The sequence below is a fragment of the Macaca mulatta genome, chromosome 18 (genome assembly GCF_049350105.2).
Source record: "Macaca mulatta isolate MMU2019108-1 chromosome 18, T2T-MMU8v2.0, whole genome shotgun sequence".
Classification (NCBI taxonomy): domain Eukaryota; kingdom Metazoa; phylum Chordata; class Mammalia; order Primates; family Cercopithecidae; genus Macaca; species Macaca mulatta.
In genome coordinates, this window is record NC_133423.1 from 78,042,902 (window position 1) to 78,064,479 (window position 21,578).

Below are 21,578 nucleotides of genomic sequence, written 5' to 3' on the forward strand. Positions count from 1 at the left end.
ACAAGTGTCCCCTGAGTGGTGCAAAGCATCCCTTGGTTGAGAATCACTGAACTAGATATATTATCTCTCTCATGAATGTTTTATGTCTGGTGCTATCATGTTCTGTTCATGTTCTTACTGTTTCCAGAAAGGGAACCACCATATAGATTGACTTCCTTTCTGTTATTTTGTATCTATTTCCTAAAGAAAAGTTTTATAAACTTCAAAAATAAAGAAAAACAACTAAGAAAAAAGACTTAGCTTTGTGTAAGTGCAGAGCCCCCATGATTAGGCTGCCACATCTCAAGGCAGGTCATTCTCCCTTGTGTTTCTTGAAAGGGTAAAGGTGAAAGAAAGGGATTTTCATTTGCAAAGGATTTTTCTCAAGAGGTCTTGTGAGCAACTAGAACAATAAAAACCCCAGATGCTATTAGATGAAGGGCAGGTCTTACAGATCAGTCTATCACACTCAAAAGGGGAAATACAATTTTCTGTTTTAGAAAAAAAGAAAATCTCTAGTGTCGAGAGACCTCACAGATTTAATGACCATCTTGCCAGGCACTGCTTTAAACAAGTAAAAAGAAACATACTTATTTCCAGCCAGGAGCCTGGAGTTCCATGGTGAGGTCACATACATCTAGTTTCTATGTCCCACTTTCTGCCTTTGCTGACATCTGATTGAATTATTGAAAGAGTTCATCGACATTAACCCTGGACAGCCTCTTCTACCTAAGGGAGTAACTTGGAAGTGTGACCCAGTCATGGTCTGAGCTGCCAAGACAATAGCAGGGGAAGAATGCTGCATTGGTGTACGTCAAGGTAATTAAAAGGTGTTTTGTTATCAGCTCATTAATATTGATTATACCTTTTTCCACTCCATTAGAGCCGATAATTGGAGGTGGTGCTAGGTATGTTCAATGTTTCCCAACTACTCTGCTACTGACCCCGGGAAGAAAAACGCTTTGAATATTAAGCGCTTACCTTGCTGTTTACAAGCTATAGTTCATTGGCATCCACCTTGGCAAGGCTGATCCCCAGAAGGATGCCATTTTCTGAGAAGGTACAAAACTCAAATGTGATGTTAGCATCTGACCAGACTCTGTAGCCCTCTTTGACTGAAACATACAAGGACAGCCCCAAGTCAACCTCAGAGAGGCATGGGCTGGGCTGGGTGGCTGCTGTGCATTTGGGCTCTCTGGCTGGATCTAGCTCTTCCTCAGGATCCAGCTGCATCCCCACCAGCAGGTCAGTCCTGCCCTCTGAGCCTCAGCTTCCACATCTGTGTGATGAGGTGGAGCTTTTACAAAAGACTCAAGCACTCAGCTGGGATAAGCCAGACCAGAGCAAGAATGGGCATATCCCTTCATCTACTGCCAGGCAAGCATTGGGTACTTGGCATAGGTTTACATTCTGGACAGCTGCCAATCTTGAGTCTACGACAATGCTGTTCAAACTGTAGTCTGTGGTCTGGTGTCAGTTGGCAAACTGTTACTGGTCAAGACAAGATAAGCAGAATGAATGGGAGGAAGCTTTGGGAAAGTATGTAACAGTCTGACATGTCCTGAAGCCCCCAACATATCAAAGAATCTGCCTCACTGATCAGAGGATAGGCAGCCTGGGTGTGGTGGTACCAGCACTGCAAGGTGGCCAGTGTCATGTGGCAAGAGCTGTGTATTTGTCATGCCCACAAGGACCTCTTTACAATGTGTGATGTTTGAAGGCTTGTCAACTGTAATCCAACACTATATAATCTGTATGTATTTACAATTTCTGTTTTTATAGTCATTCTGATTTTTAATGACTTTTAATATACATATACGCATATATATTTGGTAGCTGCATTAGGCAAGTAAATTTACTGTAGATGGCAAAGTGCGAAAATCATAGTGTCATTTAGGGAAAAGCACTAATGAAACCATAAATGAAACTGGTACTTAAGTGATATTTACTTATTACACAAATTCAAAACAAAGAATTCTTTGTGAAAGAATTTTGAGTTGAAGGCAGATAGAAGCAGATTTTCGGTATTTCACATGCAAACTTTACAGTTTTGGGGAGCTTCACATGGACTTGCTTTTCAGGTTGCTAAAACTAAAAACCATTTATCACTGCTGAGAGATTAGCAGCAGAAGATTGTATTGCAGCTGTCTGCATACACTTACGCACCCACAAAAATTTTAAATAGTCATTTAAAACATTATTAAAACAAATGAATTCTAAATCGGCCTACCAGGAATTTCCACCCGTTGGGTCTAGGCATGCTCTCTGAAGCAAGAAAATGAAAGAGGTGCCTGACCAGATCCTCAAATCCAAGAAGAGAGCCCGCTCGTCCCCAATTCCACACTGAATTTCTGGGGTGTCCCCGCCGGGGCCACAGCCGGGCCCCCACCGTTCTCAGAGCTGCCCTCATCTGAAGACCACAAACCTGGGACCTGGGCTTCCTCCCACTGCCCCGTGACCTTTCGCCCGCATTCCCCGTGACTCAGAAGTCAGGGCCAGACTACCCAGAGCGAGAGCCCTGTAGGGTCCCCGCCAGCATGCCCACCCAGGGTTCCCATCCAGCGTCCCCGCCCAGGTCCCCGCCCAGCCTCCCGGGGACTACACCAGGCCACCTGCGCTCGCTCATTGACAGCACAGCCCCTTCCAATCTTGACGGCCTCCGCCCAGTCGACCCTGCGTGAATACAATTATTTCCCTCTACCTTCCACTCGGAGAGAGCGGCCAGGATGCCAACTGGCTTCTCTGGAAACACCCCGGCTCCCCAGCCCTCCTGGGGCATCTCTAGGTGACACCCCACAAGGCCCGAGGCCGCTACTCCTTCTCTCCCGTCGGCAGTGACCCTGCCTCGCACCTGCCGCGTGGGTCCAGCCACACTGTCCCAGCAGACGCTCTCACCTTAGCCTAGGGCTTTACTTACTGCTTCCAAAAGCGCTGGGCGTAGCCTTTCTACGTCTGACCCCACCCCCAAGTCCCAGACCACCCCATCCAACCGCCCAACGGCCCAACCGCCACTCCAAAGCTCGCCAACCGCTGCTCCAGGCCACGGGCTGCCCCTCCCCACGGCTCTGGGACCCCGCCCCTCCACCGCTGGCTGACCCAGCTCACCTCACCAACGGTCACGCCCACCGCCAGTCTGGCCCCGCCCCACCGTGCTCTCTCCCGGCTCCACGACCCCGCCCCTCAGTGGCAGGTCTACCCCGCCCACTCCAAGAACCACCACTTCCACAGCCAGGCACCGTAGCTCGGGCTGAGGTCCTCTTTGGCTCCTGGCAGCTGTTGCCCCTGCAGCCATCTGTACCGGGTGTCTGCTGTGTTTTGTCCCCCACATGTAGTTCTGATATGTTTTTAAAACTTCATCTATATCTCACTTACTCCGCTCCCTGCATAGTAAGCGCCGTGAGGATGGGCAAATGCCTGTTCAGCTTAGGATCAGATCCTTAGCACGTGATACGGGGGCTGGTGCTCTACACCCACACCTGCTCTGCCGGCTCTCCTGGATCATCGTGGCGAAATGAGATGGTCTATGTAAGAGCACTTGTAAATTTTAGAACTCTTTCCATACCCCTGAAACCCCAGAAACGTAAAGAATTATTTTCATTATTATTGCTTTTCCGTACATTGATCCGGGCCCCATATTTCCAGCTTATGGTTTGGTTACAGCTCTACATGACCCAAATGGAAAGATAAAAATATTCTCCTTTGTTCATCTCCCTTTTAAACATGATTTCTCCTTAAAGGTGCTTAAAAGAATTTTATATGCAATGAGTCCTTTTATCATCTATCTCTAATGTTTTACCTGGCTGTTCATTGGCTATCGTGCAGCAATGTTTCTTAGTATTTTATAAAAGATATTTACATCTAAGTCCATAAGTAAACTTGGTCTATAATTGTTTTATACTTGTCTTGTTTCATACGAAGTTATTCCACCAGTGTTAAATGAGTTGGTCAGTTTTCTTCTTTTTTCTCATGTTTGCCAATGCTTGCCTATAAATCCATGTGGTTGTTGGACCTTTTTGGAAGGCAGGTGTGACTGAGGATTAAATTTCTCTGTGGCCAATGCTACTGGCTTATCCAGGTGCTCTCTTTATTTCTGAAAAAAAATTTAATACTATTTTCTAAATATTGTGATACCTTTTTGAGGTTGTTATCACAATCTCTTTTACAGAGGAAGAAACTGAGGCTTGGAAACAGTGCCGCATGCTACGGAAAACAGTATAGTTCTTTCTCAAAAAATTACAAATAGGGGCCAGGCGCGGTGGCTCAGGCCTGTAATCCCAACACTTGTGGATCATTTGAGGTCAGGTGTTTGAGACCATCTTGGCCAACATGGTGAAACCTGTCTCTACTAAAAATACAAAAGGTAGGCAGGTGTGGTGGCACCCGCCTGTAGTCCCAGCTACTCGGGAGGCTGAAGCAGGAGAATTGCTTGAGCCTAGGAGGCGGAGGTTGCCACGAGCCAAGATCGCACCACTGAACTGCAGCCTGGGTGACAGAGTGAGACTGTCTAAAAAATAAAATAAAATAAAAATAAAAAATTACAAATAGATTTACCATATGATCCAGCAATTCCACTTCTGGGTATATACCCCAAAGAATTGAAAGCAGGGACTCTGAACAGATACTTGTGCATCCGTGTTCATCATGGCACTATTTACAATAGCCAAAAGACGGCAGCAACCCAAGTGCCCATCAAGTGAATGGACAAGTAAAATGTCTGTACATACAATGGGATGTTATTCAGAATTAAAGGGGAGGAAATTCTGACACATGCTAAACACAGATGAACTTTGAAGCTATTATGGTAAGTCACTTATATGAAGTACCTAGAGTGGTCAAATTTGTAGAGACAGAAAATAAGAATGGTGGTTGCCAGGGGCTGAGGGAAAGAAGGAATGGGGCTTACTGTTTAATTGGTACAGGGTTGCAGGTTTACAAGATGAAAAGAATTCTGGAGGTAAATGGTAGTGGTTGTACACCATTATAAATGTATTGAATTTCATGGAAAGGTACACTTAAAGATGGCTTAAAATGGTAAATTTTATATTTTTTATATTTTGCCACAATAAGAAAAAGTACTACATTAACTGACAGACTAAACAAGGACTTTTGGCACCAAAATTAGACTTTGGAAAGAAATCAGATATCTCAGTAAAGGCGTCATGAGAAAAATATGATAGTCAATAGATTTTGTTGCACGTGCTTTAAGACATAGATTTGCTTTTATTTGGAATCACTTGGCAGTGAGGGAAAGGGTGTCATAATCTTTTTATGCCCTTGAGGCTCCAAAGTAGGGTTGCCAGATTTAGCAAATTAAAAACACAGGATGCTGTGCAATATTTAGCATGTGCTTACACTAAAAACATGTCTGTGGTGTTTATCTGAAATTCAGATTTCCCTGGGTTCTGTGTTTTATCTGGCAACCGTCTCTAAGAACCTGAGTCCACACTTGGTGAGAGGAGTTAAGGAATCAGTGTGAGAACCCGAAGTGGGAACCACAGTTGGTGTCTGACCTGGGAGTGCAGGCTCAAGGTCACGGGGACAGATCTACACCCAGGTCACTCGACTCTGTGCTTGTGAAAGGCCAATGGGGAGCTGGTGGGTTTTCCTGAGGAATCCTTCGGAGAGACCTTGTGAACAGCTGTCCTCATGAAAGGCCCATGCTCCGTTTTAACTCTGTTAGAGCGGGGGTGGAGGCAGGGCTGGGGTGTATAGCTCAAGGCAGCTCCACAGTCTGTGTTCTATGTCCTGGTTTTGGTCACTTCCTCACCCAGCATGGTAGACCAGGATCTAGAATGTCTGAGCCTTCATCTCACATTGTAGCTGGTTTCCACAGAAACATGAAACCAAAGACCACCCACGGCACAGCAGAGGTTCTTGGCGCACGTGCACTGCTGCTGAGACGGGCACGTGCCCCTTCTGGGCCCAGCTGCCCAGGAGCTGCCTTTGAAAAGTCTGCTTTCCTTCCATGGCTTGTGCTATAGAACCATCAGCACGTCCACAACTGGCAGCTGCCTTTCTCTAAGGAACATCTTCATGCAGGTATTTAAATGGGAAAGAATTACAAATTTCAAATATACCCATCAAGAGGTGTGAATCCCCCTAAGGGTTCAAAAAACATAGGGAAGGCACAGAACAGGGACAGGGACCAGGAGCACAGCTGCCTTCCTTGTTTATCCAATCAAAATCGCTCAGAGACACAAACTCTGGCCTCCTCCATGTTGGAAAAGCAGGTCATGGCTAAGACAGGTGGAGACCGCTCAAGTGAGCATTTGGAAAATGGGATCATTTTTCTAAACGATTGGATAGTGGCCACTGTGACCTGAGCTGCAGCCACAGAGCAGAACTAAAATGAATGTGGAGGGGACTGAATGCAACTTCAGAAATCTGGGTCTACAGCTGCTTGGTCCATTAAAATAATATACTTACATGGTTTTTAAATGTTCCCTCTTTTCAAATTACACACATTATCCCAGAAAAGTAGCTGATTAAGGCAAACTGTTTCATTCCAAGTGGTGAAAATAAAATTGACAATAAAGGAAGCACTAACTTAAAATGATGCCATCTTTTCTTTTTTTCTGTCCTGCAAAATGCGCTGTTAGGTGAGGTCCTGATAGCACAAGGCCACGTCCAAGGAGGGTCCAGCTCCTTCCTTTGCTCCCTTTGCCCCTGTGACTTGCTGGAGCCTCCTTAAAAGGTTATGTGGCCAACAGCTGGTGTGCTCATCTGGAATTAATCCATGAATATTGCTTGTCTGTTGTAGAAACTGGAGCTTAGAGTTTTCTTGAAGAAATAAAAGGCTTCATACTCTAATCTGTTATCATCTGTATTGACACTTTTTTAAAAGCTCAAAATGAAAAACATAAAACACTATCAAGTAATCAACAGAACATTCAATGTGTATAAAGATTTATTTTTTAAAAAAACATGTTAAAAAAGAGAGCCAGGGAATTCAATGTACATTTTAGACCATTTAATGGAGGTATTTGTTGCACATGTGGTTTTAGTGTAACATAAACACAACATCTCTCCCCAGAAACACTTAACCTGAGTTGGAAATGAAATATGAACTGAGGAGACTCTTAATTCACACAAACACTTCTTTTCAAAATACTAGCAATTACTCCAACTGCGGATTCTGCTTGAAGTTCAGGACTCCGTCCCAGGACAGGAATGAAGGAAAACTCCATGCCATTCAAACGCTCTGCTGAAGTCAAAGGATTGCACCTGCGGCCTCTTAATCAGCACTAGCTTCCTCAAACACCCGCGGAACGAGGTCTGGCTGCTCAGGCATTTTTGCTTCACGCCAGCTGTTCAGGAAAGAAGAGAAGACAAATCTTGCTTAATTTTGTTGAAATGCGATCCATAGCACAAAAGGAACAGAAATAATCTCAAGTGGGTTATTTTGTTTTTAAAATTTTTCACTATTAAAATTAGAAGAATATTTTCCACATATGTGGTGTCAGTGAATAGCAGAATTCAGAGAAAACTTTTTTTTTTTTGAGACGGAGTCTCGCTCTGTCACCCAGGCTGGAGTGCAGTGGTGCGATCTCGGCTCACTGCAACCTCTGCCTCCTGGGTTCAAGTGATTCTCCTGTCTCAGCCTCCTGAGTAGCTGGGATTACAGGCACCCATCACCACGTCCAGCTTATTTTTGTATTTTTAGTAGAGACAGGGTTTCACCATGTTGGCCAGGCTGGTCTCAAACTTCTAACCTCAAGTGATCCACCCACCTTGGCCTCCCAAAGTGCCAGGATTATAGGCGTGAGCCACCACACCTGGCCAAAAACTTTTAATATATAAAATTTTAAGACATAATTATAACTTAAGTCATACAACAGGTGTTTATTTTATTATTTGCAACAATTCCTTGGAACATCTAAAATACATAATTCTAATCCAAAATTGACCAGAGAGATGAGTCACGAGTTTATTTCCTAAAATGATTCCCTAGCCCTAAAATGACTCCCAAGTCTGAGAGTCATGAAATTTACTTTGGTAAAGTCATCCAGCTGCCTTTATATCATGTTCTCACAGTCTTACCCAATGATTAACTTGTGTGTGTAGATTATTTTAAGTTTTCCAAGAATTCTTAAGTATTTGAAATGGCCTTTCTAAAATGGTAAAAGATTTGTCAACCCAAACCATGTACCTTTCTCAATCCCTATTCTACATCCACCTGAACTAAGACTTCCTCCAGGAACAGTGCCCCTTTTGAGTGGAAGAGCAGGTACCCGTACATACCAGGATAGCCACCAACATAAATGGGATTGTTGGTGTCCACCGAGGTAGACCGGGTGTGTGGACTTTCAGCGCCAACTGCATTCCCATCGACAATCAGAGTGATACGGTGTTTGCTTTTGTTAGCTTGAAGCATGTGCCATTTTCCATCACAGAGTGCAGTGGCGGTTTTGGGCTCATACGTGGCTGTTATCCTGCCAGCACCATTGTTGACATGGAACAAGACCTAAACAAAGCAAATATCTTGGTGAGTTTGTGTATTTAAGGAACACAGTCCATTTGTACAAGCTCTTGGAGTGAATAAAATTGCAGCATTATGTTTAAAAGGAGAGCTAACATGAGAAACAGAAAATAATTTTGAAAAAGAGCCTTTTAAAGGATTCAGATGATGGCCGAGCGCGGTGGCTCACGCCTGTAATCCCGGCATTTTAGGAGGCCAAGGCAGGTGGATCACCTGGGGTCAGGAGTTCAAGACCAGTGTGAGCAACATGGAGAAACCCTGTCTCTACTAAAAATACAAAAAAATTAGCCAGGTGTGGTGGCACATGCCTGTAATCCTAGCAACTCGGGAGGCTGAGGCTGGAAAATTGCTTGAACCTGGGAGGTGGAGGTTGCAGTGAGCCAATATCATGCCATTGCACTCCAGCCTGGGCAACAACAGCGAAACTCCGTCTCCAAAAAAAAAAAAAAAAAAAAATTTCAGATGTTATACTATTCCCCAAATTCCAGAAAGGGCAAATGGCCACCTTCAGGACCACAAGTCCGAGCACATTGCATCCTTAAATGCAGGCCTCGTTTTTAGGACATTTTAGGAGTTAATAGCCTTATTGGAGGTGCTGGTCATACATTTTTTTTTGTTTTTTGAGATGGAGTTTCGCTCTTGTTGTCCAGGCTGGAGTGCAGGGGACATGGTCTTGACTCACTGCAAACTCCACCTCCCAGGTTCAAGTGATTCTTTTGCCTCAGCCTCCCGCATAGCTGGGATTACAGGTGCCCGCCACCACGCCCTGCTAATTTTTGTATTTTTAGTAGACAGGGTTTCACCACGTTGGCCACGCTGGTCTCAAATTCCTGACCTCAGGTGATCTGCCGGCCTCGACCTCCCAAAGTGCCAGGATTACAGGCATGAGCCACCACACCTGGCCCGGTCTTACCTGTTGATAGCACCTATGAGCGAATATTTACTAACTCTCTTCTGATGAACTGTAGATGCTCTCCCACAGCGAGTAAAGAGATCTCAGCTTTGCAAAAGATAGGAGGTGTTATGGGCTGAAGACCGCCCCCTCCAAAATTCATATGCTGAAGTCCTAACCCCTAGACCCTCAGAATGTGATTGTATTTGAAGATGGAGCTTTTAGAGGTAACTAAGTAAAGATGAGTCACCGGGGTAGCCCTCATCCAATCTGACTGTGTCTTTACAAGAAGAGAGTAGGACACAAACACGCACAGAGGGAAGACCACGTGAGAACATAGGGAGAACGAGGCATCTGTGAGTCAAAGAGAGAGGCCTCCGAATAAAGAACCTTACCAACACATTGATCTCGGACTTCTAGTCTCTAAAATGGCAAGAAAATAAATTTCCATTGTTTAAGCCACACAGTCTGTGGTTCTTTGTTCTGGTACCCCAAGCAGACTAAGACAGGAGGGAAGATTTCAAATGCACTTTTTGAAGATTGTTACACTATATATGAAGCTTCTCAGTATTATTTCAAGGTGGACTGTGACAATTAAAGATACAGGTCATAAACCCTTAGGCAACAACTAAAAATGTTAAAAAAGAACTATAAATAATAATCCAATGAGGTAAAATATATAATACAACAGAAAATTACATTGTTTGCAGCAGTTACACTTCTGATTGCATTTAAAATTTTTTATTTATCTAAGTAAAATATTTTTCAAAAACAGAGATGGGGGTCTTGCTACATTGCCCAGGCTGGTCGCAAACTCCTGGGCTCAAGCAGTCCTCCTGCTTCAGCCTCCCAAAGTTTTGGGATTACAGGCGTAAGCCACCGTACCTGGCCCCTGATAACATTTTTTAGATATCACATAAAAACATGCAAATAGATACAAAAGTTTTTAAAGTATAGATGAGGGAAAAAGTTGGCTGTAAGTCAGTGTAGAGAGGCAGCAATATGACATCAAGTTAGTTCTGTTTTGATATGAATTGGAAAAGAGGTGAAGGGCAAAAGGTCAGACATGACCTTTCAGATCCTCCCCACCCCCACTCTAGGATACCATAGGGGGTGGTCAAAACCCAGCAGGGAGTAAGTAGGGAAATACTAGAAACAACCACTGAGTCCCGGGGAATCTAGAACATGGAGACTTGTTCCTTGCCTTCCAAGAGGCACTAGTGTTGGAAAATTCAGGCCTCTTACTCCCACAACAACAAGCACTGACCACAGTGCTGCAGAAATGCTGGTAAAACGTAGACAGAGGACCAGAGAGGCACCATCCCTGATTCCCCACGGCCTCTGTGTGGCTTGGCAGAAATCCCCAAGTTTGCACATGACCCCACGGGGAAGGGGGAAGATGAAGAGGTGGCACTGCCCGTGACAACCAGGATGAGAGGCCTGAGCTGAAAGGGACACTGGCCAAACTCTCCAGGAGCAGCCCCCACGCAGGGGCAATGCTGAGACCCAGGACCACTCACTGTAAGAGGCTGCCTGAAGCCCAGGAGACTGAGCTGTGGCTCAGCTGCTGTCCACGAGAGCGCCCACAGAAAGGAAAAGGGTCATCGAGACTCCCTGCCCTGCATCCTGCCTGTGCCCAGACAGCCCCAAAGGGGAGACGAAGGAAAGTGAGAACTGGGAGAAACTGCGAAGGAGGTGGTTTCCAAGCAGGAGACTAAAGGATGAGTACTGCAAATTGTTGACTTCATTTTGTTGCCAGCAGGAGAGGGACATGAGAGGCTGAAAGGCAAGAGCAGATAGTCACAGAAAAAAATAACGTGTTTTACATTAAAAACAATTAGAGCGTGGTACGTCTATCCCATGGAGTAATACTCCACCACAAAAGGGAACGGACTGCTGATATGCACAACCATCCAGATGAACCTCCCGAGGTCAGGCTAAGTGTGAAAAGCTGATCTCAAAAGGATACCTACTGCGTCACTTCATTGATATAACACTGGCGAAACAGAAATTAGAGGGACAGCAAACAGATTAGCGGTTGCCTAGGATTAGGGCAACAGGAGTTGGGTATGGCCATGATGGGGTATTAAGGGGGAACCTTTTGGTATTGATACAATTAAGTATCTTGATTGTGCTAGAAAAATGCATAATGTCTGTAATCTGTAATCCCAGCACTTCGGGAGGCGAGGCAGGCAGATCACGAGGTCAGGAGTTCGAGACCAGCCTGACCAACATGGTGAAACCTGGTCTCTACTAAAAAATACAAAAATTAGCCTGGCATGGTGGTGCATGCCTGTAATCCCAGTTACTCAGGAGGCTGAGGCAGGAGAATCACTTGAACCTGGGAGGCAGAGGTTGCAGTGAGCTGAGATTGCATCATTGTACTCCAGCCTGGGTGACAAGAGCAAAACTCCGTCTCAAAAAAAATGCATAATGCTACCACTGGGAAACCTGGGCCTGGGTGAAGGGTGCATGGGGCCCTCCCTGTACATTTCATTGCAACTTCCTATGAATCTGTAATCATTTCCAAATAAAAAGTTAAAAAAAATTATTAGAAGGGATAGGGCATCAGGTCAGCAGCTTATTCTCAGATGGTTCAGGAAAAAAAGTTATTTGTATTATAGTTGTAATTTTGCTGAAAGCTTACTTTCAAACATATAAAAAGTTATTTTTGAAAAGCTTTTAAAAAATAAACAAAAATGGTTTTTTTGTAGCCATATCTGTTTTTTAAATAGTAATGGGACCATTGTTTGACTCCATAAAAATAGACAGTTGTGAATTTGAATCTGCTGTTTCTCAATTGCTCTGTCTCTGACACTGGGGGGAGGAAGACCCCATGGAGAAGAAGCACCCACCTTGCCGTCCACAAGCTCTAGTCCGATGGCATCCACTTTGGCAGTGCTGATCCCCAGGAGGATGCCATTCTGCGAGGAGGTTCGAAACTCCAGTGTGATGTTCACATCTGTCTGGACTTTGTAGCCCTCTTTGACTGTAACACACAAGGACGGCCCAAGTCAGGGTGAGCGCTGCCAGGCCCAGGTTGAGCATTTGGGCTCCTGGCTAAGGGTCGGGGGACCTGGCTCTAGCTCTTCCTTTGGATCCAGCTCCATCCCCACCAGCAGGTCACTCCTGCCCTCTGAGTCTCGGCTTCCACATCGTGGAGCTTTTAAAGAAGACGCGTGCAGCCAGCCAGGCCAGAGCAGAGCCAGGCGTCTCCTTCATCTGTGGCCGCAGAAGCACGTGGCCCTGCCTCACCCTGTGGACACGTCCTCCCTGTGGCAGTCTTTTCCGTGGGCTGTTGGGATTTGATCCCTGGAATCCCTTTATCATCATCCAAGAATAGTCCACTTTATTTTCCTAGTATCTGTGTACTTGGAGGAATCATCATTTACTGAGTGTATCAGAGTCCATACTAAATTTGTTAAAGGTGGGGACTGAATGGAATGATTTTTTAATTCAGGTGATAAAAAAAGCTGAGCAGCCACACTGGGGCTATTGGCCACAGCAGGCAGCTGTTACCATGACCAGGGCTGAAGGAAAAGGGGGGAAGGTGGTATCCCCAGAGCATACCCGGGGGGTGCGAGGCATACTGAGGCCACGGAGGGCCTGCCCAGCAGGGCTGGAGCCTGAGTCCCAGGAACAGGAGACAGGAAGCGCAGAGTGAATGAGAGATGTTCTGCTGGCTTCCCCCTCTTCCCCACCCAAACTTCTGCATAGCCTCCCTGGCGCCAGCTGGTCTAGACATTTTATGCTGCTGATTTTTAATTCAAAGTCCTTTCTTAACTTGGACACTGAGTGTGCATTACAGAACCTGGGGAAAGCACAGATGAAACTAGCACCCCGTGTCTGGCCTCTGTCAGGAGTCACACTGCTCCTGGCGGGAGACTTTGTCAGGCCATCCAGATAGCACAAGACCTGAGAAGGCTTTTTACGCCAAGAAATTAGGAATCAACTGGAATACTGAACTCAATGTGGTTTTCCTGTAGCCTTGTCCAGTGGGTCCTGTCTCATACTCTCAGATCCACATTGCTTTATAGTCCAGGCTCCGCCGGGGACTGCTTTCCAGAGTGTTGCTAACACATACCAAGAGCTGCGTATCCGCTTCCATCAAAGAACGTTCCCTCCTGGGCTGCTGCGTAGCACCTGTTCACCGTGAAGGTGGACACCGGGCTGTCCTTGTCCAGCTGTTTGCTGTTAACCGTCACATCCCCAATGCAGGCAGGGATGCTGTGGGTGATCTAAGCCAAATGACATGCAAGAGTAGACGGTGGTGACTCTAACGAGAAGGGCCTGGACACATTTTCCTTCCACTTCATCAGATTGGTCTCAATAAAACACATTAAAATGTTATCTTTTTTAAAAAAAAAAACTTCGCCACAATACTTCACATGAATGTCTAAGTTAGAGCTACCATTTGAGTATCTTTGCTAATAATGCCGTGGAAGTGTTTTCTATTATTTTAGCGAAATATCGTGGAAATCAAAAAATGCCGAGTTTACTAATGTGCGAATACGCATTTGCTGGGCTTCCCTGAATTGTGCTGTGGCCATGTGGCCGCGGAAAGGGCGATGTTCATTAACTAAAAGGCTGATCGGGTTCTGAGGGGCGGCGCTGGCACATGATCTGTGGACATGCCTGCAAAGTCAACTTCTTTACGAGCCCCAGGTTCAAACAAGGTAATTTATACATAAAGATGCCGTGAGCTATGCTCTTCTACAGAATAAGCACAACCACAACAAAGGTAAAATGTCAGTACAGAAAATGCTGCTTACATTTCCAATTTTCCTGGCCCGGTACTGGGAGGGCAGGCCTCCTAGGTAGAACAAACCCTCCACATCCAGCGTGGTTCCGTCTCCCACCACGGTCACCATGGGGGACTCTTGGCCGTCAACCGTTATGAGGCCTTTTCTTTTAACATAGTCTGTCTTGACCTACAGCGAAGTGAAAACATGCATAATTTTTAAGGAACCTGAGAAAACTTTAACAGATGTATCAACTTTAACAGATGCAACATCTGTTTCTGAGAGCTGTAACAACCTGAATGCAATGCTAAAGGGTGGTTCAAATTTTTAGACAGTTGGTGATGAAAAGCGGCTGAGCCTGGCAGAAGAAAGGAGGCAGGTATGAAACTGCCTTTGCAAAAACTGTAACAGTGAAAGAAACCTGACATAGAAAAATGATGACAGTAAGAGGAGTCTGACATAACTGACTCTATCTTGCTTCTGACCTCATAAGCTGTCTTTGCTAATTCAACCTAGCTATGGGAGGAATTTAGCTGACAGTTTAAAACAAAGATGGTAACAGTGCCTTCCGGAAATGGGAGGAATTTAGTGGATAGTTTAACTTTAAAACAGATGATAATGGTCCCTCCCTAAAACTGATTCCCTCCTTGCTCAGGGACCAAAATCACCTCTGTAAAATTAAGGAAATGCCACAAGGTTGGAATTGTGATAGGGGCCTGAATTCTGCTAAGATACAGGCATAAACTCTAACCAGCCATTGTTTCTTCTGCTAAGACGTAGGCATAGTTAAACCCTAACCAGTCATTGTTTTATAATTTGCCTTTTTAAACTACTTATTACTTAGGAATCACATAGCCAATAGTCACAAACTTTATAACTTCCCCAATTGCCCCTATAGATAACATTGCTATTGTAAAACCTAAGACTGGCATTTGAGATATTTTTCAGACTTTGCATTCAGTATGAACCAACTGGCGCCACCCAGAGCAGTAACCCCTACCCAGAAACTGACTCAGCACAAGAAGACAACTTCGACCCCCTATGATTTCTTCCCCAATCCAATCAATCAGCATTTGCCATTCCGTATCCCCTGGCTGCCAAACTATCCTTGTTTGCACAAGGTTTAACCCTAGTCTTTGAATTCTTGGGGAGGCAGCTTTGACAATTATCTCCTGGCAAGTTGCCTCTGCAATAATGAAACTCTTTCTTCGCTGCAAAACCTGCCATTCCTAGTGCATTTGCTTTCCTGGGCAGTGGACAAGAACAACCCAGCTGGACAATTACAGGCACAGGTAAAGCCTGCTGCACACCAGAAAGTGGTCCAGAGTCCTGGTTATCAGAAAGCAAATGCCATGAGGGGAGGCTAGGCTTTACATACTCCTTGCCAAGTTGAGAACATGTCTAGTACCTTTTGTTCATCCCGCCAATGTTTGCTGAGTGTCTATTTCACGTCAGGTACTAAGCAAGGCCCTGGGGGTATTTCAGAAGCAGAAAAGATCCCTGCCTTCAAGACTTGCAGTCTCTGGGGGAGATACCAGACACGCACGGCGAGATAGAGATGAACGGGGATAACGTGCCTTTGAGAAATGGAGTGAACCCCAGTGATACATGGAACCAAACTCAGAAGCAGCCAGCACAAGCCTCCTGAGAGCGTACCATGTGCCACTTGCCATCGCTGAGCAGTGCAGGGTGAGAGACCTTTGTTCTGCCTTTGCCGAGGTCAAACATGAAGTGGAGGCGGCCCCCGTGCAGCTGGAGCACGGCGTAGTCTGCTTGGTTCTGATGAGCCATGTAGTAAATCAGGCCGCTGGAGGCGAACGTGCGGATACTTAGCTCAACCGAGAGCCTGGAAAAAACAAGCGCTGAGCGTTGAGAAAGAAAACTTTAACTTTTCATTTTTAAAACCTCAAAGAGAGGACTCCACAATTGTTTCGGCGTTTACACTGAACATCTCAGGAAAGAGGGGAATTCATTCCTTCATCCATTTACACATCCATTCATTTAACTGCCTACCTCTGTCTGCCAGGCTGTTTTAGGATGAGGATAGAGCCATGAACAAAGAGGAAGATCAGATCCCTTTGCTCATGAAGCTAATACAGAAACACACCAGAGAGTTAAAGTGGGTCCTGTAGAGGCCAACCGGTGGCTACCTTAAGTAGTCAACGCGGGTAGCTCTGTAAAGCAGATATTTCAGCCCAGCTCTGAGTGACAGAAAGGGGCAAGCCCCTGCAAAGTAAGGGGCTTGATGACAGTGGGCAGCAGGAAGCCCACCTGAGGCCGCGGGGGAACCACAGCCACTGCAGGTGTGCAGGAAGGCTACACCTGGGTGGGCCCCGTCAGAGGGACCACGGTGCCACGGGAGCACCCCGGGACAGGTGGATGTGGCTCCATCATAGGGAGGAGGGGCTTTGAGAGTTGATTTTCAGCACAGTGGGAAGTCACAGGAAGGCTCTGAAAGGGGGAGTGACCGAGAATCCCTTTCAGAGATCCTCTGTCTAAACTGCAGAACGGGTCAGGGGTCGGGGTGAAGCGGGCCCCATCAGGCAGCTGTTACGACAGCCAATAGGGAGGAGTGGGTGGCTTAGACCAGGGTGGCGGCGGGGACTCAACAGATTCAGGAAACATTCTGGAGGAAGAAGCAAGAGGATGTGCCAATGGACTGGATTTGAAGAGTGAGAACAGGTGAAATAAAAAATAGCCTCTAGGCTTGGGCCTTGGGCAACCAGGTGAATGGTGATCGTGCCCGCGGCAACGGCAAAGAGCAGGAGAGCAGGACTGAGGGAGCCTTCGAATTCCATTCGGGGCGATGAGGCCCAGGAGCCTGTTCCAGTCCACATAGAGGTGTCGAGTGGCTGAGGAACCTGTCCCAGTCCACACAGAGATGTCCAGTGACCCTGGAACCTGTCCGAGTCCACACGGAGATCTCGAGTGGCCGGTGGGCCCACAAACCCTGAGTTCTAAGTGGAGGCCAGAGCTACACGGGTAGGTGCTGCCATATCTAGGTGGCATTTTAAGGTGATCGGAACATAGAAGGCCATCCTGGGAGAGCGTGTGGAAGGGCCCAGCACTCTCAGCTGGGAGACTGAGGAAGGCGGGCCGAGAGAGAGCAGGGAACCAGGACAGTGTGGGGCTGTGACAGCCAAGGAAGTCCACGGGCTGCTGAGAGCCCAGGGCAGGGGGCCCTGTACCACGTAGCTACATGGGGGTCTTCAGTAATTCTCTCAAGAGCAGCTGGGGGTGTGCGGGAGGCTGACCAGATGGTTAAACGAGGAAACAGTCCCTGAGGAAAGGGCAGCTCTTTTGAGCGCCTTGTGGGAAACAGAGCCAGGTACTGCGCATGTGTGTGCAGGGGGATGTGGCGTCTCCTGGGGGTTCTGCTATAGAAGTCAAAGTGAGAGAGGGAGTGCAGCGTAGAGGTTACAGCAGTCCCTTCTTATTCGCGGTTTTGCCTTCCAAGGTTTCACTTTTTAAGGTTTCAATTACCTGCAGTCAACTGAGGTCTGAAAATATTAAATGGGAAGTTCTGGAAATAAACAATGCGTAAGTTTTAAATGGGGTATCACTCTGAGTAGCGTGATAAGGTCTCATACCATCCCACTCGGTCCTGCCCAGGAAGTGAATCCCGTCTGTGTCCAGCGGTTCCACACCATATGAGCCATGTGCCCTTTGGTCACTTTATAGTCGTCTCGGTTCACAGATCGACTGTGGCAGTACAGCGGGGCTTGTGTTCAGGTCACCCTGATTTTACTCAATAATGCCCTCGAGGTACAAGAGGAGTGATGCTGGCATACTGTTATAATTCTTCTATTTTATTATTAGTTACTGTTAATCTCTTCCTGTGCCCAATTTATAATTCAACTTTATCATAGATATGCATACATAGGAAAACGCAGTGTATATGACGTTTAGGTACTAGCCGAGGTTTCAGGCAACCACTGGGGGTCCTGGAATGTATCCCCCAAGGAGAAGGGGAAACTACTGTACAGGCACAGACTCTGAAGCCACAAGGCCTGGGTTTGAATCCCAGCTCTACCATTTACCAGCTGTGTGACTTTGAGCAGATGTCTCAGGCTCCCTATACCTCAATCTCCTTATATGTAAAACGGAGATAATAACAACACCTTCCTCCCAGGAGAATTATGAGGAGTAAATTAGATCATCTGTGTAAAATCTCTGTGTCAACCTCCAGTACAATTGTTTGCTGCTCTTGCTGTCACTGCTGACGATGGGGTGATGGTGGCATCTGTGTGCTGGTGGGAGTGTGCACTGAGGAGTGAGGTGTGGCTGCTGTGCATGTCCTAGGAAGGAGAGGGCGAGTGGGATCCAGAGGACAAGCTGGGGCTGGCTGGGTGGGCTTTGCTAGGAACAAAGACCCCTTCATCTGTGGTAGCAGAAGAAGAGATAGAGGGTCAGGAACAAAAGCAGGGGCTGGTCTTTTTGGTGGTGGACAGATGAAGGATCTCTTTCTTCTCAATGGGGCAAGTCATCAGCTGGGGTGTGAAGAAAGACTGTGGTGCACAGGGCTCTGAGCTGAGAGCAGCTATGAGCAAGTCGTCATGGAGAATAAAAACCATAAGCATATTAGAGCAATGCACTGGTTCTCTATGTTGTCTGGAGGCTCCATCTGAGATTGACGGCCATGATATGCAGCTCAAACCAGCTGGGAAGGAGACGTCCATCTCCTCAGCCTGGTCTCCAGTGTGGGTTCCGGCACAGAGAACGTGGAATGTTGGCTTTTACCTGGGCTCGCAGGAGTGGGAGAGACAAAGGGGTAAGGGAGTTTGCAGAGGAACACCTGTAACACTGGCCTGGAACCTACCTGGAGGATGAATTGTGATGTGGGGCTAGAGAAGAGGGGAGATGGTGGTGGGAGGGCATTAGGGCTAGTGGCTTAGAGGTCTCCAGGGAACTGACAAACTGCAGGAGTGGGGAGGCACAGAGTTGAAACGAGAAGAAAGGGATTGTCTAATAGGAGGCTTTTAAAGTCGAGACTGAGAGGGATGGATACCTGTGAAGAAGTCAAGGGTATGGTGATGGGAGAGGCTGGCTGAGGAGGGAGTAGGGAAGACGTTTCACAGACCACAGTTTGAGCACGGAAAGGTCAGGGGTTAGGCAGCTGCTGAATTCACAGAGAGGGATGGCAGGAGCTGCAGAAGACAGACAGGAGCCCAGGTCAAGGGGTATGACGGGGTGGCACTCACAGCCAATGACGACAAGACAGGCAGGGCATGGCAGAGTCTGCAGGCAAGCCTGGCAGGTGAGCTGGAGGACCGCAGGAGGAGAGAGGAGCAACATGGAGTCTGGGAGCCCCAAGCTCCAGGCCTTAAGCTCTTCCCTTGGCAGAAGGGTCCCAGGGACAGGCAGGTATGAGGGCCAGAAGGCGCACAGAGGGGTAGGTGTGGCACCCAGGACTTTGGCCACCACAGTGTAAGAGTTTGGGTAGACAAAGACATCAGACTAGGGAATGCGTAAAGTGGAATGGGGTTGAAAGTCCAAACAGTAATAGATCCAGGAGGCTTGATTTAGACGCCCACACGCTTAACTTACGTGCACACAGAGAGGGGAAACCAGCCACCCTCCAGAAGGGGAAAGGCAGAAACCACAGACTCCCCCGTGAACCACCGTGAAAGCGTTGTGATTTGCACCAACGCTGAATTCCTATCTCTTTGCCTTCTCTTTGCCATTTGGTTGCAAGTCAAGCACTTCATCATCAAATAGAAGCACCTTCTTTTGGAAGAGACTCTGTGGCTGGAGAACACCCCGTCCATCCAGCAATGAGACACCGCGTAAGGACATTAGAAAGATACCTACCTCTTTCTGACAGCCGACTGGTTAAAAGGCAACAGGAAATGGCTGTTTTGTGAGAGACCAAACTGGTGGGCGCCGGGAACGTACTCCAGAGCTGCATCCACCACACACTGTTCCTGTAAGAGCACAGGAACACTCAGCCGCCACCGCAGCCCGAACCCCACTGACCCACGTGTTCCGCCATGAAGAGCCATCTCCGAAGCAATCCCATCAGAACAGCAGCCACCACCAATGCTTGTTGGTGCTCACTCCATCTTAGGTTTAAATGATGCACTTGCCAGCCCTTCATCCCCCTGAAGAAGGCACTTAGAGCTTCCGTCTTTCACCTTAATCCCACTCAACTTCATACGGACACTGAAGTCTCTCCTATGAATTTTCATCAGGCTTAAGGGGCAAAGGCCTTGCTGTCTTCCTAGGCCCCTGCCATGACCTGAGGCTCTGGGAATGGCCCTGAGGATGCAGCCGCCGAGATCAGCTGCGGCCCAGCACCAGAAAACTGGAGGTGCCCACAGGTGACGTGCTTTGCAGGGCCTCAGAGTGTGAACCTGTGAACCTAGGTCCACAATGACAGGGCAAGGTGCAGACAAGAGGAGCCAGGTGGGAAGGGCCCCTGAACCCCCTGCAACCATCCGCGGGCTGCCCTGACACTGCCCAAGTCACGGGGGTCCCCGCTGCTGTTTTCTGGCTCAGCCTAGGCAGATGCTGCCAAGAAAACTGCCCTGAACTCGAAGCCTGGGCCTGCTCAGAAGGTCCTGCTCTCAAATGCTTCTGCCATCTTCTAAATTATTAGAGCGCACACTTTACACCAGGGCAACAGAGAAAGCACAAGGGGAGAAAATGAAAAAGAACAATGGCTGCCATTCAAACTCTTTGGCCAGAACTGGCTTTTCCTAAATGAATTGAATCTTTTTTTTTTTTTAAAGCAACAAATATGTGCACGATGGCTTTACATGAAGTACTTATTTTCATGCTTTCTCAGCTAAATGTAAATTGATAATGAGTCCTTATGGAAGCTCTGCCAAAAGCATATTCTACATCAGCCTGATGCGCGGCCGGGGTGTTGGGGCCAACAATCTATGAATTGGGCCGTGTCATCCGAGTTGCTTGGGGCACGCTTTCCCACCCTATCCCTGCTCTGAATTTTAGCACAGCTCCAGCTCCAGCTCTCGCAGCACCTTTACAGCAAGGCCCCATTTTAACTCCCTCTGTCCTGGGCCCTCCTTTGCTGACTGGACCTGACTGATAGTAAAGGAAGCCGCTCCTACTGGAAAAGCCCGGGGCTCTGGCAAGAGCTCGCTGTCCTCTGCATCGGGAGCCGGCTTAGGCCTTTCTGACAGCCAGCAGGTGTCCAAGTCGACTTGCTCATGGCCAACTGCGCTGTTGAAATCCAAAAGTCTAGGCAGAAACAAGAGCGTGTTTTCAAAATTAGGCTATCACAAACCAGTCCATGAACCCAAGTCATCTGGTAACTGTACAGTGAAAATCAATTAAAAACCATGTATATATTTCTCTTAGAGTAACCAAAGTGCCAATCCTTCACTGTGACTCGGAGTCCAGACATGTTATCTTAGATAATTCTTATCTGATGCTTCTGCTTGCAGTGGCACCCAGCCTAGCGTATCCCCATGTTAGACCCTGACCATTCCCGAGCACCCCCCAGGTCGGCTTTGATGCTGTC

The 21,578-nt window shown here is 47.1% G+C and overlaps 1 protein-coding gene across 2 annotated transcripts in view; it reads right to left on the reverse strand.

The window, feature by feature from the left end:
- Positions 1-6,868: 6,868 nt before the first annotated feature.
- The window catches only part of LAMA1 (laminin subunit alpha 1), a 164,827-nt gene continuing 150,117 nt past the window's right edge, over positions 6,869-21,578 (reverse strand). Inside the window, exons 56-63 of one of the 2 annotated variants that reach the window (XM_001118617.5) lie at positions 21,166-21,295; positions 19,904-20,016; positions 15,749-15,938; positions 14,123-14,281; positions 13,435-13,588; positions 12,206-12,339; positions 8,221-8,443; positions 6,869-7,286 (exon numbers count right to left, since the gene is read on the reverse strand). In XM_001118617.5, coding sequence (XP_001118617.5) covers positions 7,126-7,286; positions 8,221-8,443; positions 12,206-12,339; positions 13,435-13,588; positions 14,123-14,281; positions 15,749-15,938; positions 19,904-20,016; positions 21,166-21,295 — 1,264 coding nt within the window. In that variant the 3' untranslated portion in view covers positions 6,869-7,125. Of the gene's footprint in view, positions 7,287-8,220; positions 8,444-12,205; positions 12,340-13,434; positions 13,589-14,122; positions 14,282-15,748; positions 15,939-19,903; positions 20,017-21,135; positions 21,296-21,578 lie in introns of both variants that reach the window. The other variant, XM_077974776.1, reaches the window with a different exon arrangement.